General features: G+C 31.3%; 1 protein-coding gene across 1 annotated transcript; it reads left to right on the top strand.

Annotated features, from left to right (window-relative positions):
• The first annotated feature begins 17,722 nt into the window (after positions 1 to 17,722).
• LOC120158803 lies at positions 17,723 to 18,037 on the top strand. Its single transcript, XM_039169554.1, has one exon. The coding sequence runs from the start codon at positions 17,723 to 17,725 to the stop codon at positions 18,035 to 18,037; it is 315 nt and encodes a 104-aa protein (XP_039025485.1).
• Positions 18,038 to 19,139: the final 1,102 nt, after the last annotated feature.

Genomic DNA, 19,139 nt, shown 5'->3' on the forward strand with positions numbered 1-19,139 from the left:
TAATTCCTTTCAGGTCTCCACATCTAATCAAATCTTGAACAAGGTTATTTATATCATATCATGCAGAGAAGTTTAACAATAGCCCATCGATCAATCTTAGTTGGTTTCACTAGCTTTTTGCTGTTAAAATCCCATCACCCATTTCGTGGAAAGAAATCTTCACCATTCCTCACTTTTAACCTCAAGGTTGTAGAAGACAACCTTCATCTTGAGTAAAATCAGGCTTTATGGAAACACCACATGATCACAACATTGGTTTAACCCCATTTTTATTGGTTTGTAAAACATTCGACAACACATTCATCCTTTCATGTAACTTCTACCTAGATTTTTCAATCGGGAAGGTCTTTGCATGGTGTTAAGAGATTTTGTATAGAGTTGCAAGGATACTAAAGAGTAAAGCTCAGTGGGAATATGAGTGCGACGTTTTGACTTGTCAACATTAATGCATGGGAAATCACCAAAATAGTGCAAATGTATGTTGTGACAATGGACAAGACAATCATATAGTAAGCTCCACTGTCACTGTCTCTGTTTCTATTTTCATTCTTCACACCTTTATGTCTCATAAATGTCTGCTCAATTCAATGATCTTGTATTCCTAGATGATATGGGCCTTAAAAAATACCCAACATTTATTATTTCCTTGCCCCAATATTAATTCTAAGCTTGAGCTTTTGTGTTTGGGAGGAATGTGTCAATTATCAAGACCCACTCCAGAGAGATTGTCTTGTTTGAAAATGTTTTTCTTCTTCTTTTTATTTCCAAGAAAATAAAAAATATCAATTAAAAGAATTTTGAAAAATGTTTAATCAAAAATTTTGAAAGAATATTGTCCCTTTCTATGTTACAATTGAGACAAATCATAAAACAAGAGTTTAATGAATATAAAAAAGTCAAATTCTCTTTTAATCTTTCAAAAAAATCATAGCCCATTGACAAGTGTCAAAATTATTGATAAATTTAATGTGCAGATTAATTCTGAAAAGGTAAGGTCTCTCAGGTTGGCCATTTTATTATAGCATATTTGGCTCTTTGGGCGTCCACTAACTTGAGAAAGTGGTTGTTATGCTCATGTTCTAGAGATACTCATTGGTTCCAAACTCTCAGGGACACATTTGGGATGTGCGATGCTTCATCAAGAGGTTTGTAAGACCGCCTCTTATTTCGTAGTTGTATAATTTAATATTTGAGCCGCCCTTTCAGGTTTTCAACTCGAATCCTCCTTTTGGCTTCAAGACGTTATTCAAAATTTTACGTCTTGAACCCCCTTTATTTTTTTCCTATCATGCATTAAAGATTTAGAAAACCAATTTTTTCAACTAAAAATTAATCATGAGAAGCGGAATGAAATATGAAGATAATCTCTTTCACTTGGAAATCTATGTATGATTAGATTGGACTTTTCAGGCATGTAACATATGCTAGAGCTTACGGTTATGAAAGAAATGGATAAATAGGCCCAAACAAGTGTTTAAGGGTAATCAAACCAATGATCAATTCATTCTGATGCCTTCAATCTTGCTTTGCTTGACTTGGATCTGCATGCTACTTGTCTTTTATTTTCTTCTGCTTTTTATGGATCCCTCTATACTGCCCATTTTTGGGTTTTCACCCTAGAGTTCATCTCTATTTTCTTATATCTTTAGCATTTCTCTCTTTTCTTGTTGAATTTGAATCTTTGAAATGATTGCACTTGATCAACCTTGTGGTTTGAGGCTCAAGGAGTCACTCATCTTGAAATACTTGATTTATTTTTCTATTTTTCTTCTTCTTTTTCTATTTTTTCTCTTTTCTTTTTCTATCTTTTTTTCTTTTTATTTTTTTATTTTTTTATATTTTCTCTTTTTTTGTCTTTTCTTTTTTATTTTCTTCTATCTCCTTTTTATCTCTATATTTTATATGAATATATTGTATGAGTATAGGAATATAATTACTTTGATCATATTCTTGTCCTTTTTGTTTCTTTTATTTGGAACTTCTTTTGTTATTTTCGACTGGATCTGATCTCCAACCACTTTGCATTTGATTTGTCAGGTGGTTCCTTGTTATTCCTCTTTATTTCACGGAGTCTTACCTATATATTAAAAATGGATTAACGATTTGTACTCATGCGAGAAGATATCATTCACCTTGCCCCCACTTGGTTAGGGTTGAATCAGAAGAAATATAATTCAGGCTCAAATGGGGGTGATAAGGGATATATTTTCTCTTTTTTTGGAGGGGTAAATGAAAGAAGGTCATTCATCATTTCATCCACAGACGTCCTTGCAAAAAGATATGTCCCCAGCGGGGATGAATATTCAGGATTAACTTTTATTTGCATGAAAACAATGTAATTGATCCATGATTGAATTATTTAAACCATTCCTTTTATTTCTTCTTCTTCTTGCTTTGTGCATACGCCAATTATTTGAGCTTCTCTTCAAAAGTTGTTTCATGATGCCCCATCCTGTCTCTTCTTGCAAGAAGATTCACGAACAAATGAAAATTTTGCACTTGAGGCCTTCTGATTTTAATGGTATAAAGAAAAATGATGGTTTTGTGTATGAAAAGAAAAACGTGTGACTTTGAAATCGTGTATATGGAGAAAGGTAGTGTTATAAAAAGATTGGCTCTACCCGAGAGGGTAAAAGTATGAATTTGGTGTCTCGAAAAAGGAAAAGTTATGACTTTGGAGTCTTAGATAAATGTAGTGTCAGAATTTGGTTTTGGTTGTGACCATGAATTATTTTAAGGGGAAAAAATCGAATAATTGTGTTTTTTGCTTTGGACGGGATATGAAAGGATTAATTTTTCCACTTTCCAAAGATCTATAATTCTTCAAAAATTAAAAGAATCTTTAATTCACTTGATGCTTAAAGAACTTCAAGATTAAAAATTTTATTCATTGCTCATAACCTTAAAAGCATTATCAGTTCAATCACCATACATTTTGACAAAAATATTTAGGTAAATAAAGAAAGAGAGAACAAAAACAAACTCAAACAAGACAATGCAAGTGAAATAGAGCTTAATGATGGATGAAATGATCTATTCCTAATTAAAAAGCTCATTACCCATCAGACATGTGGGTGCTTGACTGGATCTTCAGGGTTCTTACAATCTAATGCCCCACTTGCTCATTAAAAGACCGCGGTCAGATTCTATAACTTGCTCTTCGCCGCCCTATAATTCTTAGCGACATACCCCAAACTTCATATCTAGCTCTCAAATATTCTCTAGGAACGAACGTGGTGGCCTCAATTTAACTTCAATATTTATGTCACAAGATTATCCGTGAGTTACCACTAGGATCCCTAATTAATGAAAATTAAGATGCAATGTATATTATGCAATGTATGATGTATATATGTGAATGTAAAGATGAAAATATGCACTTATGAATGCGAAAATACATAAATGAGAATGCAAAATGTACGATGAAAATGTATGTATGCAAGAGGTGTCATTCTAGAGTGACCATCTTAAAACAACTTTCGTTGAACAAAAGGTTTCGATATGTTAAACAAACTTTACATATAAGAGATAGCTTTAACTCCTAACTTCTCTATTTCTCTCAAAAACCAAGTTAACTTCCACTCATATTCGGGTGTTGAGTTGTCGATCTTCTTCAATTCTCTTGCAAAGACAACTAAATCAATCAACTTGTGAGCTACATTGCTTGCTTGGGCAACAACTTCTTGCATGACATCATTTTTTCTTTAATCTTTTATGTCAACTTTCGGAGCTGTAGACAATGTTGTTCATTTTTCCTTCCAAGAAAGTCTTTAAGGTCTCGAAGTTCTCGTACAAGATCTCCATAATCATCTACAAGCTTCATCAATGTCTTGTTCTTTGCCCTAGTGGCTTCTAGCTCGGCATCATTCTCATACTTTTGGCGCTGATATGAAGTTTCCATGTTTGCTATGGACATATTCAACATCAGGTTTTCGGCTTGACATTTTTCCAAATCACTAAAAGTTGTATTGTACCTTTTTTCTATCATATTTAAATCATGAGAGGACTTTTTGGCTCAACCTTCATGCACCTTGCAATTATTTCTCCATTGTTAAGCATCGTTCTTCATTTTAGTAACCCCTTTTGCCCACTCCTATGGGGAATTCCCTATACTAGCATTTTTAAAGGCTTGATTGATCCTTTGAAAACCACCATGCATGGCTTTCATCTCTCTATTTAGTTTATCATTTTTGTTCTTCAAACGATGAACTTGAGCTTCATACCTTAGCAAACCTTCTTCCTCCTGAATGCCCCCACTGATACCCTTACCTTTGAACATTTTTGGCTCCAACCTAATAGGACAATCAATTACCAAACTAGGTTGATCTTTTATCTCAAACTCCAATATTCCATGATCCAAAAGGTGTTGGACTCGATGCTTGAAGGCGGTGCAATTCTCAATAAGATGTCCTTGAACTCTGGCATGATATTCACAACGAAAATTGACATCATACCAACTTGGATATGGAGGTTGTCAAGGTTTCATATCTCAACTTGGATTGAACTGAAGTCTTCAGGTTTATTTTTCTTGACATTATAAACATACTCTCAAATGCCCACGAGTTCTGATTGTATGGCTTCTTCTTATCTTTCTGAACTTCCACCGTTGTCACTATTTCCTTGGTGTCTTCAAACAACTTGTTGATGTGAATAGTGATTATGTGTGATACCTCAGATTGGCTAGGATTAGCTTGTTTTAAAGTAGTCCCTTATGTACTTGATATCGCTGGATCATTTTCATCAAACTCTTTTTTTTCCAGAAGTCTCTTTTTCTTTGGCCAAAACAGCTATTATATCCATCATCTTGGACATTTATTCTCTTATCTCTTTTTTCTATTTGTCAGACATACGATCTTTGAGAGCATAACTCTCTACTATCCTCAGAGTTTCCTTAAGATTCCATTCCCTAGCTATGTTATAGTCTACTTGATTGTGAAACCCTTTTTCCATCATGAAAACCTTTTATTTTGATGACCACCCATAAATCAACACCTCTTGATTATGTCATGATCAGGCGATGCAAGAAGGAAGAAAAGCAACAGAAAAGCGCATTAGTACAAAATGACAATAATTACTATAAAATTAATCAAATAAATTAATAAGCTAATGCAAAACTAGAATGCAAATGCAGATACAAATGCAAATACACAATGTGTTAATTCCTAAAAGCGACCACCACAGAACAACCTTTATTAGACTATAAGTTCTCATTACACTAGACAGACGAGCTTCATCTTCTTCATTTACTCGATCTAGGCTTTTATGACGATTTGATGTCATCTTTGTAGTCGTTGTTGGAATCCTCAAAGTGTTGACCCACATTTCTTCATTTTAATTTAACCGTTATGATTATATGATCTCTAGATTTCCATTTCCGTGGGATTCTCCAAGAGGAAAGCGACCTTGATACCTCAAGAAGGATCTTCTCTCTCTTTACTCAACTATCATCTAAATATTTGATACCAACTTGATTTTTGTTTAATATGAGTCTTCGATCAATCTTTGAGTTTTTCTCTCGTCTATCAATTTTGTTTGTAAATTATCACCCTTACGGAGTTGACTATCCAGTTATGGAACTCTTATGTCAATATGAAAACCTTCTGATTTGATTAATCACTTGTGAAGTAACAACTTGTTTGGTTATGATGTGAAAATGCAAAAGCAAACATAAGAAAGATAAAAATAAGACAAAACAAAAGGAATTATTAGTGCCAGTTAACCAAAAAGTAGGAGAAATATTTACGAAAGGAAAAGATCCTACCCAACATGGTATCTACCCTTACATGCTTTTATAACAGTTCTACTCATACATGTTTTCTACCCCCATGCTTTGTTTAACATAAAAATCCTAACCTCATTTTTCTAGTTCACAGGCTTCGTACGGAAATATAAAACCTAACCGCATACTCTTATAATTTTCATACTTTTTGTAAAATAAATAAATAAGTATGAGGAAAGGTTAGAGTGAGTTTCTCTTTTGTCCTTGAATTGTTTCGGTATTACTAACAGGGTCCTCAAATTGTCCTTTGTCGGTGCCCCCTTGGGCCTGCGAGACCCTCGATCCTCACCCATTATAGGCTTAAACAGGTCGAGTTCAATTCGAGAGGATGAATTTCCCTATGTCCATGTGAGGAAACTTAATGTTTCACCCGCAAACACAATGCATATGTACCCCCAGAGGTTACTTGCTAAAGCCCATGCAGAGAAAAATAATTTTTCTCACGTAAGCGTAACGTTCATGCCTACTTAACGGGACAGAGCACGGTTAAAAGGTTCTTAACACTTGAATGGTTATAGAGCTAGTGAAGGGATTGCTTCGATCCAAAAATCAACAGACTAAAACAAAAGTCAGAAATCTAAAACATGCAAATCACACATTAGTACAACTAATAAATTAAAGATGTACAATGCGATGCAACCAAAACATGAGGATCAAAATTTAAATATCATTTGAATTTACCATTTTCCACTAAAAATATGACGTATAATCGATTACGACCTGACTCCCTAATGTCCCTAGCATAATCGCCAAGCTATCGAAATGGTCCTTAAGCTTTTTAGGGCTATGGTGGGGAGCGATCCAACTTAATCTTGGAAAAGATTGGGTTTTAAAATAATGAACAAATAAATAAATTTGGAGTCGCCATCGACCTTTGGGTTAGGTTTGTCGAATACCTAAAAATACCTCTTAAAATAATTTTAAGAAAAATAATTTTAAAATATAAAAAAATGATATGCGTTTAACCAGAAATCTATTTTGAAAAAGGGTTCGAGAGTCGATTACACATGGGGAAAGATTAGCACCCCACAACGCCCGAAATTGGTACCTAAGAGATTATACGTCATCTAAATATTAAAATTGGCAAATTCAAATATACATTTAAATTATGATAATTTTTTAGAAAAAAATATAAGGGTTGTTATTTTACACGCAATTATCGAAATACCTTCCTTGTTAGTTAAGGAGGCATTTCCATGGATTCCCTGTACAAAATAATTGTTGAACTATATTTTGATATATAAAAATTTAAGGAAAAATGTTTTTGGACTTGAATTGAATTTATTCAAAAGTTTTTCAAAGTTTTCAAAAATAATTTAAAGTCCTTAAAGCTTGGAATTGAGCACAAAATGTTTTTTTGGACAAGTAGTACCGATATTGTTCTTAGAATATCGATACCTAATGAATAGTATCGATATTGTTCATATGGTACCGATAACAAAGTTACGGGAAGTATCAATACTAACTAGCTAGTACCAATGCTACCAGCATTGCTCAAATTCCAGAATACAAAAATGGTATCGATACCGAAAGGGGTACCGATACTACTTTGTATAGTAGTATCGATAGTATTGATACCATCAGGCCCCAACATCTAGTTGATTTAAATATAAAAAAGGTAGTACCGATACTCCCTTTAAGAGTACTGATACCCTCTGTTATGGGCAACTTTATTTTGCACGAAAATTGATCCTTAATGGCTCCAAAATACCTCCAACAGCTAGAAACAACCATAACAACATTCCAACACACAAATACAAGTCGGGGACACTTGAAGAAGGGTTAAAACACCTATCCAAGCAATCAAACACAAGAGAAGAGTTTTCCAATCTTATTTTCATTTCTCTTGTAAATATTTTGTTCTTGTGAGCTTAAATTTGTAAACACCATACCTTGTAGAGGTTTATTTGTTCACTTCTTTTTATCCTTTTGTAAAAGGGGTTGGTTGTATTTTAGCCAAGTGAAGAAGATAGGGAGTGTAAAGGTTATCTTTTGATCCATTAAAAAAAGAGAATAAATTAATGAATTTGTTAGAAAATCTTTGGTGATGAACTAAGGTAGTGGAGGTTGACTTATTTGAGAAGTTGAACTACTATAAATCTTTGTGTTCATTATCTTATCTTTTTCTCTCCTTACTCCCTAAATAAATTTCTATCAATTAACCCCTTTTCACATTTTTTGGCTATTCAATTGAGCCTCTTCAAATACAAACAATTGATATCAGAGCTTGACTCATTAGAAAGTTTAATCACCTTGAGACGATCCTCGAAGAAGCTCTATCGATTCCTAACACAACCGATATAGAAATGGCTTCAACCTCCGGTGCCTACTATATTGAAGATTCCAACAAGCCACCCTATTTCAATGGAGTTAATTATGCCTATTGGAAGAATATGATGATGTTCTTCATTCAAACCAACGACCTAGGAGCTTCAAACTCTATCATGAAAGGCTACACTATTTCAACCGGCGAGATGGACGATTGGAGTGATGGAGAGAAGAAGAAGTTCCAACTCAATGCTAAGGCTATGCAGATTCTCTTTTGTGCATTAGTCCCGGATGAATATGGAAGAGTCTCATCTTGTTCCAATGCCAAGGAGATATGGGATAAACTCCAAGTCACTCATGAATGAATCGATGAAGTGAGGTAAACCAAGATAAGTCTTCTCAATCATAGCTACGAGAATTTAAAGATGAAACCCGATGAAGACATTAAAGCTATGACGGATAGATTTTCTGTGATTGTCAATAGTCTTAAGGGATTTGGAGAAGTAATCTCCAATTAAAAGATTTTGAGGAAGATAATCTACTCTCTTCCAAAATCTTGGCAATCGAAGAAAACGACGATTATCAAAACTAGAGACCTAAAGTCTCTCACTCTCGATGAGCTAATGGGTTCTCTTCTAACTCATGAGTTGATGGTGAAGGAATATGAAGAAGATGAAGAGAAGAAAAACAAGAAGAAGAATGAGGTAGGCATTTCCTTCAAGTCCACCAATAAAAGCTATGAAGATTCAAGTGAAGAGGTGGAAGAAGACGATAATGAAGAAGAAGAACTGGCCAAGCCCTTCAAAAAGTTTAAGAGATTCATGTCTTCTAAGGAAGTGAAGCATGAATCAACCAAGAAGAAGGGTTCCTCGATGGGCTTCAATTGTCAAAGAAAGGGGCATGACAAGTATGAATGCCCTCTCCTAAAGAATAATGGATCAAGCAAGAAAAAGGCACTTGTGACGGCTTGGAGTGATGAAGATGTCTCCATTGAAGATGATGAAGTAGCCAACCTATGCCTCATGGCCATCGAAGGATATTCAATGGTATCTTCTAACTATAATGATTTAAATTCACTTTCTTTTGATGATTTAGAAGATGCTTACAATGACTTGTATTTGGAATTTGAGACCATGAATTCCAAATATAAGAAATTAATTTCAAAACTCAAAGTTGAAAATGATTTGCTTTTGGAAGCTAAATTTGATTTTGAAAATCAAAATGAAATTTTGAAAAATGAGTTAGAGCTTTCAAAAGTCAAAATCAATGATTTAGAAAAAGAAAATTTTTACTTGAAAGTTAAGCTTGAAAGCTTAACAAAAGAAAAAGAATTAATTTCTAAAAATAACTCATTATGTTTGAAAATGGCAAATTGCTCACATTGCCATTTTTATGGTCATTTGGAACATACTTGTCCCATAAAGAAAAAAAAACTTTTAAAATTAGACAAGTATGGGTTCCTAAGGGAACAAGGGGCATTGAAACTAACGTTCAAGGATCCAAAGCAATTTGGATACCAAAATCTAAATAAATGTCTCTTGTAGATGTGTGGGAGCAATGGTGATGAAAATGAAGAAATTGAGATGCTCTAGCCACACTTGAAAAGGAATGGGTAACCGCTAAGCTTAATGATTTTGATTTTGATTATTTGGTTTCTCATTTTGATTTAAGCATGCATGAGTTTTGATTTTAAATGATTTTGATGTTTTTAATCTCATGTATTTTAAAAATGAGTTATGATGAATATTTTAAAGTGTTAATGATTTTTCATAATTTTTATTTCATCATAATGAATTTTGGTCAAAATTGATTTTAATGTAAAATGATATCTCTCTAACAATTAATATCAACTTTTCAAATGCTTTGTTTTTTACAAATTTTAAATTTTTGACCTAAATTTAAATGTTTATATATGTGTTTTAAATGTTAAAGATATCTCTCTAACAATTGATATCAAATTCTTCGAATGCATAACATTTTTGGAAAACTTTATGCACATATACTTAATTTCAATTATTGGTATTGTATAAAGTATTTTAGACTTGGATATATTGAATTTCACGTGCTACTAACATGGTTGTTACTCTTTTTTTAAATCCAATTTTGTTTAAGTGTCAAGATTTTAAAGCTAATTTTTGTTTGGAATGCAATTTTTGAGGGGGAGCTTTGATTTTTCAAATATTTTTAATGTCAAATTTATCACTTACTCTCTAAAGTTATTTTAGAACTTTAAAGTTGAATTCTTTTTTATCTAAGAAAAAGGGGGAGAAGCATTGTTTAAAAAAATTCAATTTCTTAATGAAAAAGGGGCAGCTAAACATTTTTCACATTTTTCCAATAATTGGTATCTTTTTCATTAAACATTTTACTAAGGGGGAGTTTTGCCAAAAACAATTTTTCAAATGTTTTGTTATATCAAAAAGGAGGAGATTGTTAAACTATATTTTGATATAACAATTTAAGGCAAAATGTTTTTGGACTTGAATTGAATTTATTCAAAAGTTTTTCAAAGTTTTCAAAAATAATTCAAAGTCCTTAAAGCTTGGAATTAAGCACAAAATGTTTTTCTGGACAAGTAGTACCGATATTGTTCTTACAGTATCGATACCTAATGAACAGTACTGATATTACCAATATTACTCAAATTTCAGAATGCAAAAATGGTACTGATACCCATAGGGATACCGATACTACTTTGTATAGTAGTATCGATACCAAAGGCATGGTATTGATACTATCAGACCCAATGGCTAGTAACAGCTAGTTGATTTAAATATAACAAAGGTAGTACCGATACTCCCTTTAGGAGTATCGATACCTTCTGTTTTGGGTAGCTTTATTTTGCATGAAAATTGATCCCCAACGAATCCAAAACACCTCCAACGGCTAGAAGCAACCACAACAACATTCCAACATATAAATACAAGTTGAGGATACTTGAAGAAAGGTTAGAACACATATCCAAGCAATCAAACACAAGAGAAGAGTTTTCCAATCTTATTTTCATTTCTCTTGTAAATATTTTGTTCTTGCGAGCTTAAATTTATAAATACCATACCTTGTAGAGGTTTATTTGTTTATTTCTTTTTATCCTTTTGTAAAAGGGGTTGGTTCTATCTTAGCCAAGTGAAAAAGATAGGGAGTGTAAAGGTTATCTCTTGATCCTTTAAAAAGAAAGAACAAATTAGTGAATTTGTTAGAAAACCCTTGGTGAGGAGCTAAGGTAGTGGAGGTAAACTTATTTGAAAAGTTGAACTACTATAAATCATTGTGTTCATTGTCTTACATTTTTCTCTCCTTACTCCCTAAACAAATTTCTATCAATTAACCCCTTTCACATTTTCGGTTGTTCAATTGAGCCTCTTCAAATCCCAACAATAATATCGCCCAAATGTTTTGATAAAATACATATATTAATTACATTAAAAAATCAAATTCATTCGGATTTAAAATGTATTATTTTGTTCGAACAATTCTTGGAAAAACACTCTTTGTCAGTTAAGGTGCGTTTCTATAAATTCCTCGAGTAAAATAATATTTGAAAATATTACAACTAGCGAGTAATTAACAAATATATAAATAATGGATCAAAATAATAAAGATGGTGATTTTAAGGATTAAACTATACAACCAACAAGAAATCAAGGAAACCATTGCAAATATTTTTACAAATTAGGGTATTGTAATCATAAATAAACCAACTTCAATCATTCAGGGCTACAATGGAAATTATTAAAGTAAGGTGCTCAAACTAAAATATTCCTAAAAAATAAGATAACAAGTGAAATGAGACTAAAATGAAATAAAAATAAAATCAATAGCCAAATCATAATCCATCAGTGACTAAATATGTATAAATTGAAGATATCATATCTAAATTACAATAAAATAATAAATAGAACTCAAATAGTATCTAAAATAAATAAAAATAAAAACCAGTGACTAAATTTGAATAAACAATAATAATAATAGTGACTAAATTAAAACAAGAACAAAATCAAAGAAATAAAATAAACAAAGGACTAGTGACCGAATTATAAAAATACATGTAAAGTAGAGGGACCTAGAAGAAAATAAACCAAAAAGTTAGTGTTGAGAAATAAAAAGACATAAACAATCATTACACATGGACAAAATGTAAAACACACATAAACATACATGGACTAAACAGAAATTAAACCAAAAATATATAACATGCATAAGAAACGAGTAAATTATAAAAATAGTCTCTACGATTAACCATTTTGCAAAAACATGCATAACATAGGGGGACCTAAGTGCAATTTCCCCTAAAGTTATATATAAATATTATCTTTTTCTTTTTTTTTTATTATTTTTAATATTTTCAACTTTTTGTTAAAGAGGATCTCTCTTCTCTATAGAAAACCGGCAGGTCATCATCCGCCGCTGGCCGCCGTCTCGTCCGCCTTCGCCAGTGGTTGTTGGCCGCTAAATTTTACCAGTTGAATCGTCTCGACGAGGGTAGTCCGGATCTCGCCAAGCGATGCTCTGAACATCGTGAAATGGCCAAAGACTGTTCGGCTTTCACGGGCTCTGATCTCCGTCGTCCGCCATTGGATTGTCGTGATTTCGGAGCATGTTGGTCATCGTCGCCCTGACCGTCGGTGAAGCTCTGACAGAATGGTAAGAACCCCTTTTCTTTCTTTTTTTATTTTTTTGTTCTTTCGAAAGAATATATATAGAGAGAGAGAAATATAAAAAATCCTTGAATCTTGTTTTTTTTGTTTTTTTGTTTTTTCTCTGAAAACCGAAAAGTAGGGGTTTTTACATTTTCTTTTCGAACCGGATTTCCCTCTTCTTCTTTTTTTCCAGAAAACTGAGCCCACTCATCCCTTACAATTTGTTTTTGAGTTCCTTTATAATTCATTAAATGTTAGAATAAAAACTTATTTTTGTTGATTTGTTACGTAGAGTGCTACAATGGTTTTGGGGAGATGGAGCAATATGGGCACGGGAAGGTGGTGGCAGGCGTGGCAGCACAGTGTTAGCAGTGGGTGACCAAACTGGGTCGAATATTGGGGCTTCGGGTCATTTGGGCTTTACTGTTGGGCCCGATTTGGGTGCTTGTTGTAAACTTTGTAATTTGGACCGGATTTGGGTTGTTGGGCCTTAAGCTGTAATCGGGCCTGTAATAAATAAAATAATAATAATAATAGTAATAACGGTCTGGGAAAAAATGGGTGTCAAAATTAAGTTTAACAAACAAGTATGAATAAATTTTTATGTTATTAATAAATAAACAAGCACAAACAGAGGTGTGTTCAATTTGTTTATGTTCACAAACAAGCTCATTTAGCAACTCGTTCATTAATGTTCATGAACAATCTTGTTTATCCGGTTCTCCTTTTCATTTTATTTTTTTTTCATTTTAAAATATTGGCTAAGGTATGAGCTAAATTAAACATATGGTAAAAGTTGAAATTTAAAATATGAATTTTAAGGCGCTTAAGAACTAATAGCGTAAATTTATCATTTTTCTTTAGCTTGTAAATGGAAGGGTAAAACTAAAAAAATAACATATAAACGAACAATAAATGAATGCTAAAGGAACACTAAACGAATCCTAAATGAACACTAAACATACTCTAAACGAACATATTCGTGAATTCTAAATGAACAATTTCGTGAACATAAAAATGAATACATTCACAAACATTAAACGAAAATGTTCACGAACAATAAATAAATGAACATGTACACCTTCAAAAAGATAAATGAACACGAATATGATATTAAAAATTTAAACTAACATGAACTGAATATTAACACCTTCAAAAATAATCAAACGGGCACGAACATAACCTTATTAATTCAGGATCGATTCATTTACACCCCTAATTTCCGCTAAATAAAATAAGGATATAGTTATGTTGAGCCTCCGACTATATGACTTTACTTTATTGAGCCTCCTGACTATTAAAGTTACAAAATGATCACTCGACTATTTATATGTTCCAAACTTGTCATTTTTCGTTAAACAAATAACGATCGTCTGAGCTCGACGTTAATTTGCTGACTAAGATATGATAAAATCATATCTTAATGATAACTATTGGCACCACCATTGCTTTTAAATATTGGCTCAACGACATAATGCTTCAAGTATTAGTTCGATGACATAATGTAAATGGAGAGTAGATACTGAAAATATAGTTCAAACAGTTTTATGATCAGATTTTATTATATCACAATCAACAAGTTAATGTTCAGCTCAGACGATCGTTCTTTTTTTAACGAAAAAAGGAGGAGTTTAGTACATTGGAATAGTCAGTTGATTATTTTGTAACTTTTAATAGTCGGGGACTCAACAAAGTTCATGGGACTCAAGAAAACATTGTCCTATAGTTGAGGGACCATTTGTATACTTTACCCATAAAATAAAGCAATCAACTAAATAAAATATGACTATCATTCTAAATTGGTCCCTAAACTTTTAAACATGCTAATTTCATCCTAAATTATGACTATCATTCTAAATTAATCCTCAAACTCTTGAACATTTCATTTTCATCCCCAAACTTTTTGAACATTTCAATTTAATCCCAAATTATACGTATATACTAATCATATACCTTGTTAATAAAATCGTTAGGCCAAGTTATATTATTATATGTTTTTTAAAAACAAATTAATCTATTGTTGAAACGAATTACATATTTGGATAAATTTAGGGATGAAATTAAAAGATTCAAAAGTTTGGGGACTAATTTAGAATGAGATCCATAGTTTGTGGGATAAAATTGAAATGTTTAAAAGTTTAAGGATTATATTAGAATGAGAGTAATAGTTTAGGGATAAAATGAAAATGTTTAAAAAATTAAGGACCAATTTAAAATAAGGATCATATTTTAGGGATATATGATGCAATTAACTCTAAAATAGTATAACGCCCTCAAACCATAAGAAAGCCTAAAAACATGACCCCAATTAGACGTTTTCAATTATGAATTGTGAGAGTGATGGCTTTTGAACATCCAAAAACATTGAAAAGGGTGAACGACTTGGTCATTGCTGTGCTTGGATGGTCAGTTTTGGCCATTTTCACTATAGCACGCTAAGACTCCAACAAAACTTCAAAATTCAAATCCACTTTTGGTCCCTTAAATTTGGGATTTTGAGGACTATAGAATTTTGTCAAAGGCACACACTGAGACGGCCACAATTGCTTCCTCGATTTTTTTTAATTCTTGTTAATACGTAACGTCCTACTAATGTAACTGTTTGATAAAAAAACATAAAACAATATATCTAGAGAGGGATCAATTTATATTAAAACAAAATTAAGTGAGTTTTATATATTTTCATTGGATTTTATACAATTAGTATTTTTTTTTTGGTTTCCCTCCTAGTTGACTAATCCAGACCGACTTGGGCTGCAAACCTAAATTTCGTGGTTGAATCTCCCAACAGAAAATTTCTACATATACAATTAATATTTGAACAGTTCAATCTTAGTACAATTTTATTTATTATGCATGTAAATCTTTGAATCAATATGATATTTCTATCATATTTATCTAAAGTATGATCTTTATTAATATATATTTTACAATTGAAATATTCTTACATAAAATAAATAGTTAAATATTTCCATTCAACTAGAAATTTGATATGTACAATCTATTTAATAAAATATCAAATTCAGTGATTAGATTGTTAAAATATTAATCATAAAAAAATTTATAAAGATGTGCAAAAACTCATTTAATTTTATACTAATGACAAGTTTTAACTTTCAATAATGATTATTAGAAGTTGGAATGATAATTATATTTTACCTAATATCTAAAGGAAACCCCTTCAACATTTTTTGTATACAAGTACTTCAAAAATATATATAGAACAAGCTTAAATTTATATTCTAATGATAAAACAAGCTTTCCAATATAACTCAAGTTTGATAAAAAAAAAAGAAAAGAAAACAATATATATTTTCTAAACAAGCATGAGTCATTTCAAAATATACATTAATAAGGGAAATTTGTATGCAATAAATTAATATTAAATAATTGAGAAGTCTAATGAGAAGTGGATAAAGACGTAAGATTTTATATTATTAATATGAATTTTTAAAATTTTAAAAATGAAAAAATTTATAAAATACTGAAAACAGACTCTCAACAAAAATAACATATAAAAAATAAAATATATAATAATTTTTAATTTCTAAAAAAAATGGTTACCATTCCGATAAAAATAGCTATGCGGTTGGAGATTGAAAACTACATTATCGGTTGCGATGTTGCTCACAAATTGCATCATATTTTACAATTCCAATATAATAATAAGGTAGTAGGCAGAGCAATCTATATGTGATCTAAATTGTTGACATGTATAATTAAATATTACACTCGTTAACATCAATGCCCTTTTTGGTAAATTCCTTACTAAAGAACCCTATAAAATATTGCTATTATACAAATCAATTTGTTGATGTATGCTGCAAGTCATGTTATTTTATTCGTAAACCGTATCAACAGAAACATAATAAATTGTTTTTTAAGGTAAACGTAATAAAGTGTTTAAAATATTAATCACTTACATAAAATATTATCTTTCTACCTTATATCGTTTATTAAGTAAATGTTGATGAATATACTTTTTTACATAAAATATTTTATTTCACTTGCATCACGCGTGTTTTAAAACCTAATATTAATTAAAGAATTATGTTTATTTGAAAGTACAAATTATAATATTTAAATTACACATAACTCTTGATCTTTATATTCGAAGACAATTATATTTGAGTACACTATAACTTATGATCTTTTAAATTTACAGCAACATGATTACAATTGAATTACTATCCCATTAACTATTAAAGAATTTATGTTTAATGTACTAATATTGTATAATAACATGTTAATAGTTAAAAAAATATAACTAAATCTTAAAAGGTTAATTATTTATACTAGGTTTAAAAGGGTTTTTAACAAGATGTACATATTTTATTCTTAGTGTATCAATCTATATGTTGATAATATATCGAAGACGGATAATTTATTCAATTTATAATATTTTATATTATATTTTGTATTGAATTTATATTTGATGTAATGATATTATATAAATTTATACATATCAATAATAATAACCATAATAATAATAATTAGTAAAGTATATCAAATGTCACTAAAGTATACTTAAACGATCATTTTAATCATTGAATTTTTAAAAATTATAAAATGATCATTAAATTCATCAAACTCTTACAAAATGGTCATTGAAACTTTATAATAAATGTAATAATTCGATAAATTTAATAATTTATTTTGTAACAATTTATTAAATGTAATAGTTCAATAAACCTGATGACTATTTGTAATTTCCAAAATTTTATGATGGAAACAATCATTTGATCATAGTTCAAAGAACTCTGGTGTACCATATATTTATATTTTAAATGATTTATCTCTCTCTCTCACACACACACATATATATTAAATACCCGTTCCATTTCGGCTGCCGTTGACGGTTGACCTCAACTTCCTACCAACTGAAAGCATCGATATAAGTAGGGTATAAAAAGCCCTTGTATGTTTTTCTTCTAATTGTATTCCTCCATTATTCCATCTGTTTCATCAAGACTACAAGGAAAAAATCATCTCTCTTTGTTTCTCCTTCTTCCCAACTATAACTTTAACCCATAGCATGAAGAAACCTTGGGCTCCAGTTCATGCAGCCTCGTGGTACTGTACCGTAGCGTTGTTGGCTTTAATATTGATTGGCTCGGTCGGGGCAAACTGTTTATCAGATGAAGCTGCAGATGTGAAAGGGAGGCAGCTCCTAAGCCGACGACCCTGTGATGAAATCTACGTGGTAGGAGAAGGTGAGACCCTTCACACAATCAGCGACAAGTGCGACGACCCTTTCATCGTCGAGCGTAACCCTCACATCAATGACCCTGATGATGTTTTCCCCGGCCTTGTTATTCACATCATTTCTTCACCTTCTACAAAACTATAGAGGTAACCAAACTAATAGGCTCATATCGTATATATGTATAGCTTTCAAGAAGAATTAATAGAATATGATTTGTACTTGTATTTCTTTTCTTCTTTGTTGGATACTCAAAAAATATTTGTTTATATTTGCATGATCCCTTCATGATCTGGTCTTTTATTGAATTTGTTATTACGTTTTGCGAGTTATCTTTCTCTTCGTTTATTCTCCTTTGTGCGTGGCTTCTGGAAAGTGGAAAGTACTGTTGAATTGCCGGTTTGAAATGACAAAAGCCAGCTTTTGCCTTTTTTCCGTCAACGAAGAAAAGTCTTGTCTTGTGGTCATAAAAGGCAAAGTTGGATGCTAATTCCATCTTGTGTATACACGTGGGTTTATCTTAATACAATTTATTTTTAAAAGTGCAGTTTCCGTAGGAATCAATAGAAAAGGTAAATCCCTTATGATACACCAGATCCGGCTCGGTTATTGATAGAGTGAATAGATCTGCCATTTCTTGAAATCTCTCTTCATCTTGGTGTAACGTGTATCCCCCTGTTCTGGTCATGGAATAGATGAAATAAATCAAAAAATGGATTTTTGTTCAGTATATTAACGATAATTTTTTTAAATTTGAGTAGTTATATTTACAAGATAAGTGAATTTTCAATAAATAAAAAATTATTGCATAGACACTACCTTACAGTCATTTGTTACTATTCAAAAGATTTTTTTCAAAATAAAAATAAATTATATTATCGAATGAGTATAAATGTTTTATAATATATTTTTTAAATTTTTATTATTAAATTAAATAGATAATCAATTTTTTCTTGATAAATTTTATTTTATTTAATTACATAAGTGCTTGAATCTAGATTATGTGTATAGTTAAAAAATTTCTCACTTTAGTAAAATGATTTGTCATGGTGTTCATTATTCTTGGAGCATGGACAAACTGAACTCTCATAATTTTAAACACCAATAGATCAATATCATCAAAAAGATACCACTACTTCCAAGGTCGAAGAGTTATAGTCGAGATCCAATACAAGACTGATTGAAAATCAAATTTTATAGTCAATTAAGCTTTTTTGGTCCAATTCGCCTCCACAAATATCTCAAGAGC

The sequence above is a fragment of the Hibiscus syriacus genome, unplaced genomic scaffold (genome assembly GCF_006381635.1).
Source record: "Hibiscus syriacus cultivar Baekdansim isolate YM2019G1 unplaced genomic scaffold, ASM638163v2 tig00111330_pilon, whole genome shotgun sequence".
In the NCBI taxonomy this organism is placed as follows: Eukaryota; Viridiplantae; Streptophyta; class Magnoliopsida; order Malvales; family Malvaceae; genus Hibiscus; species Hibiscus syriacus.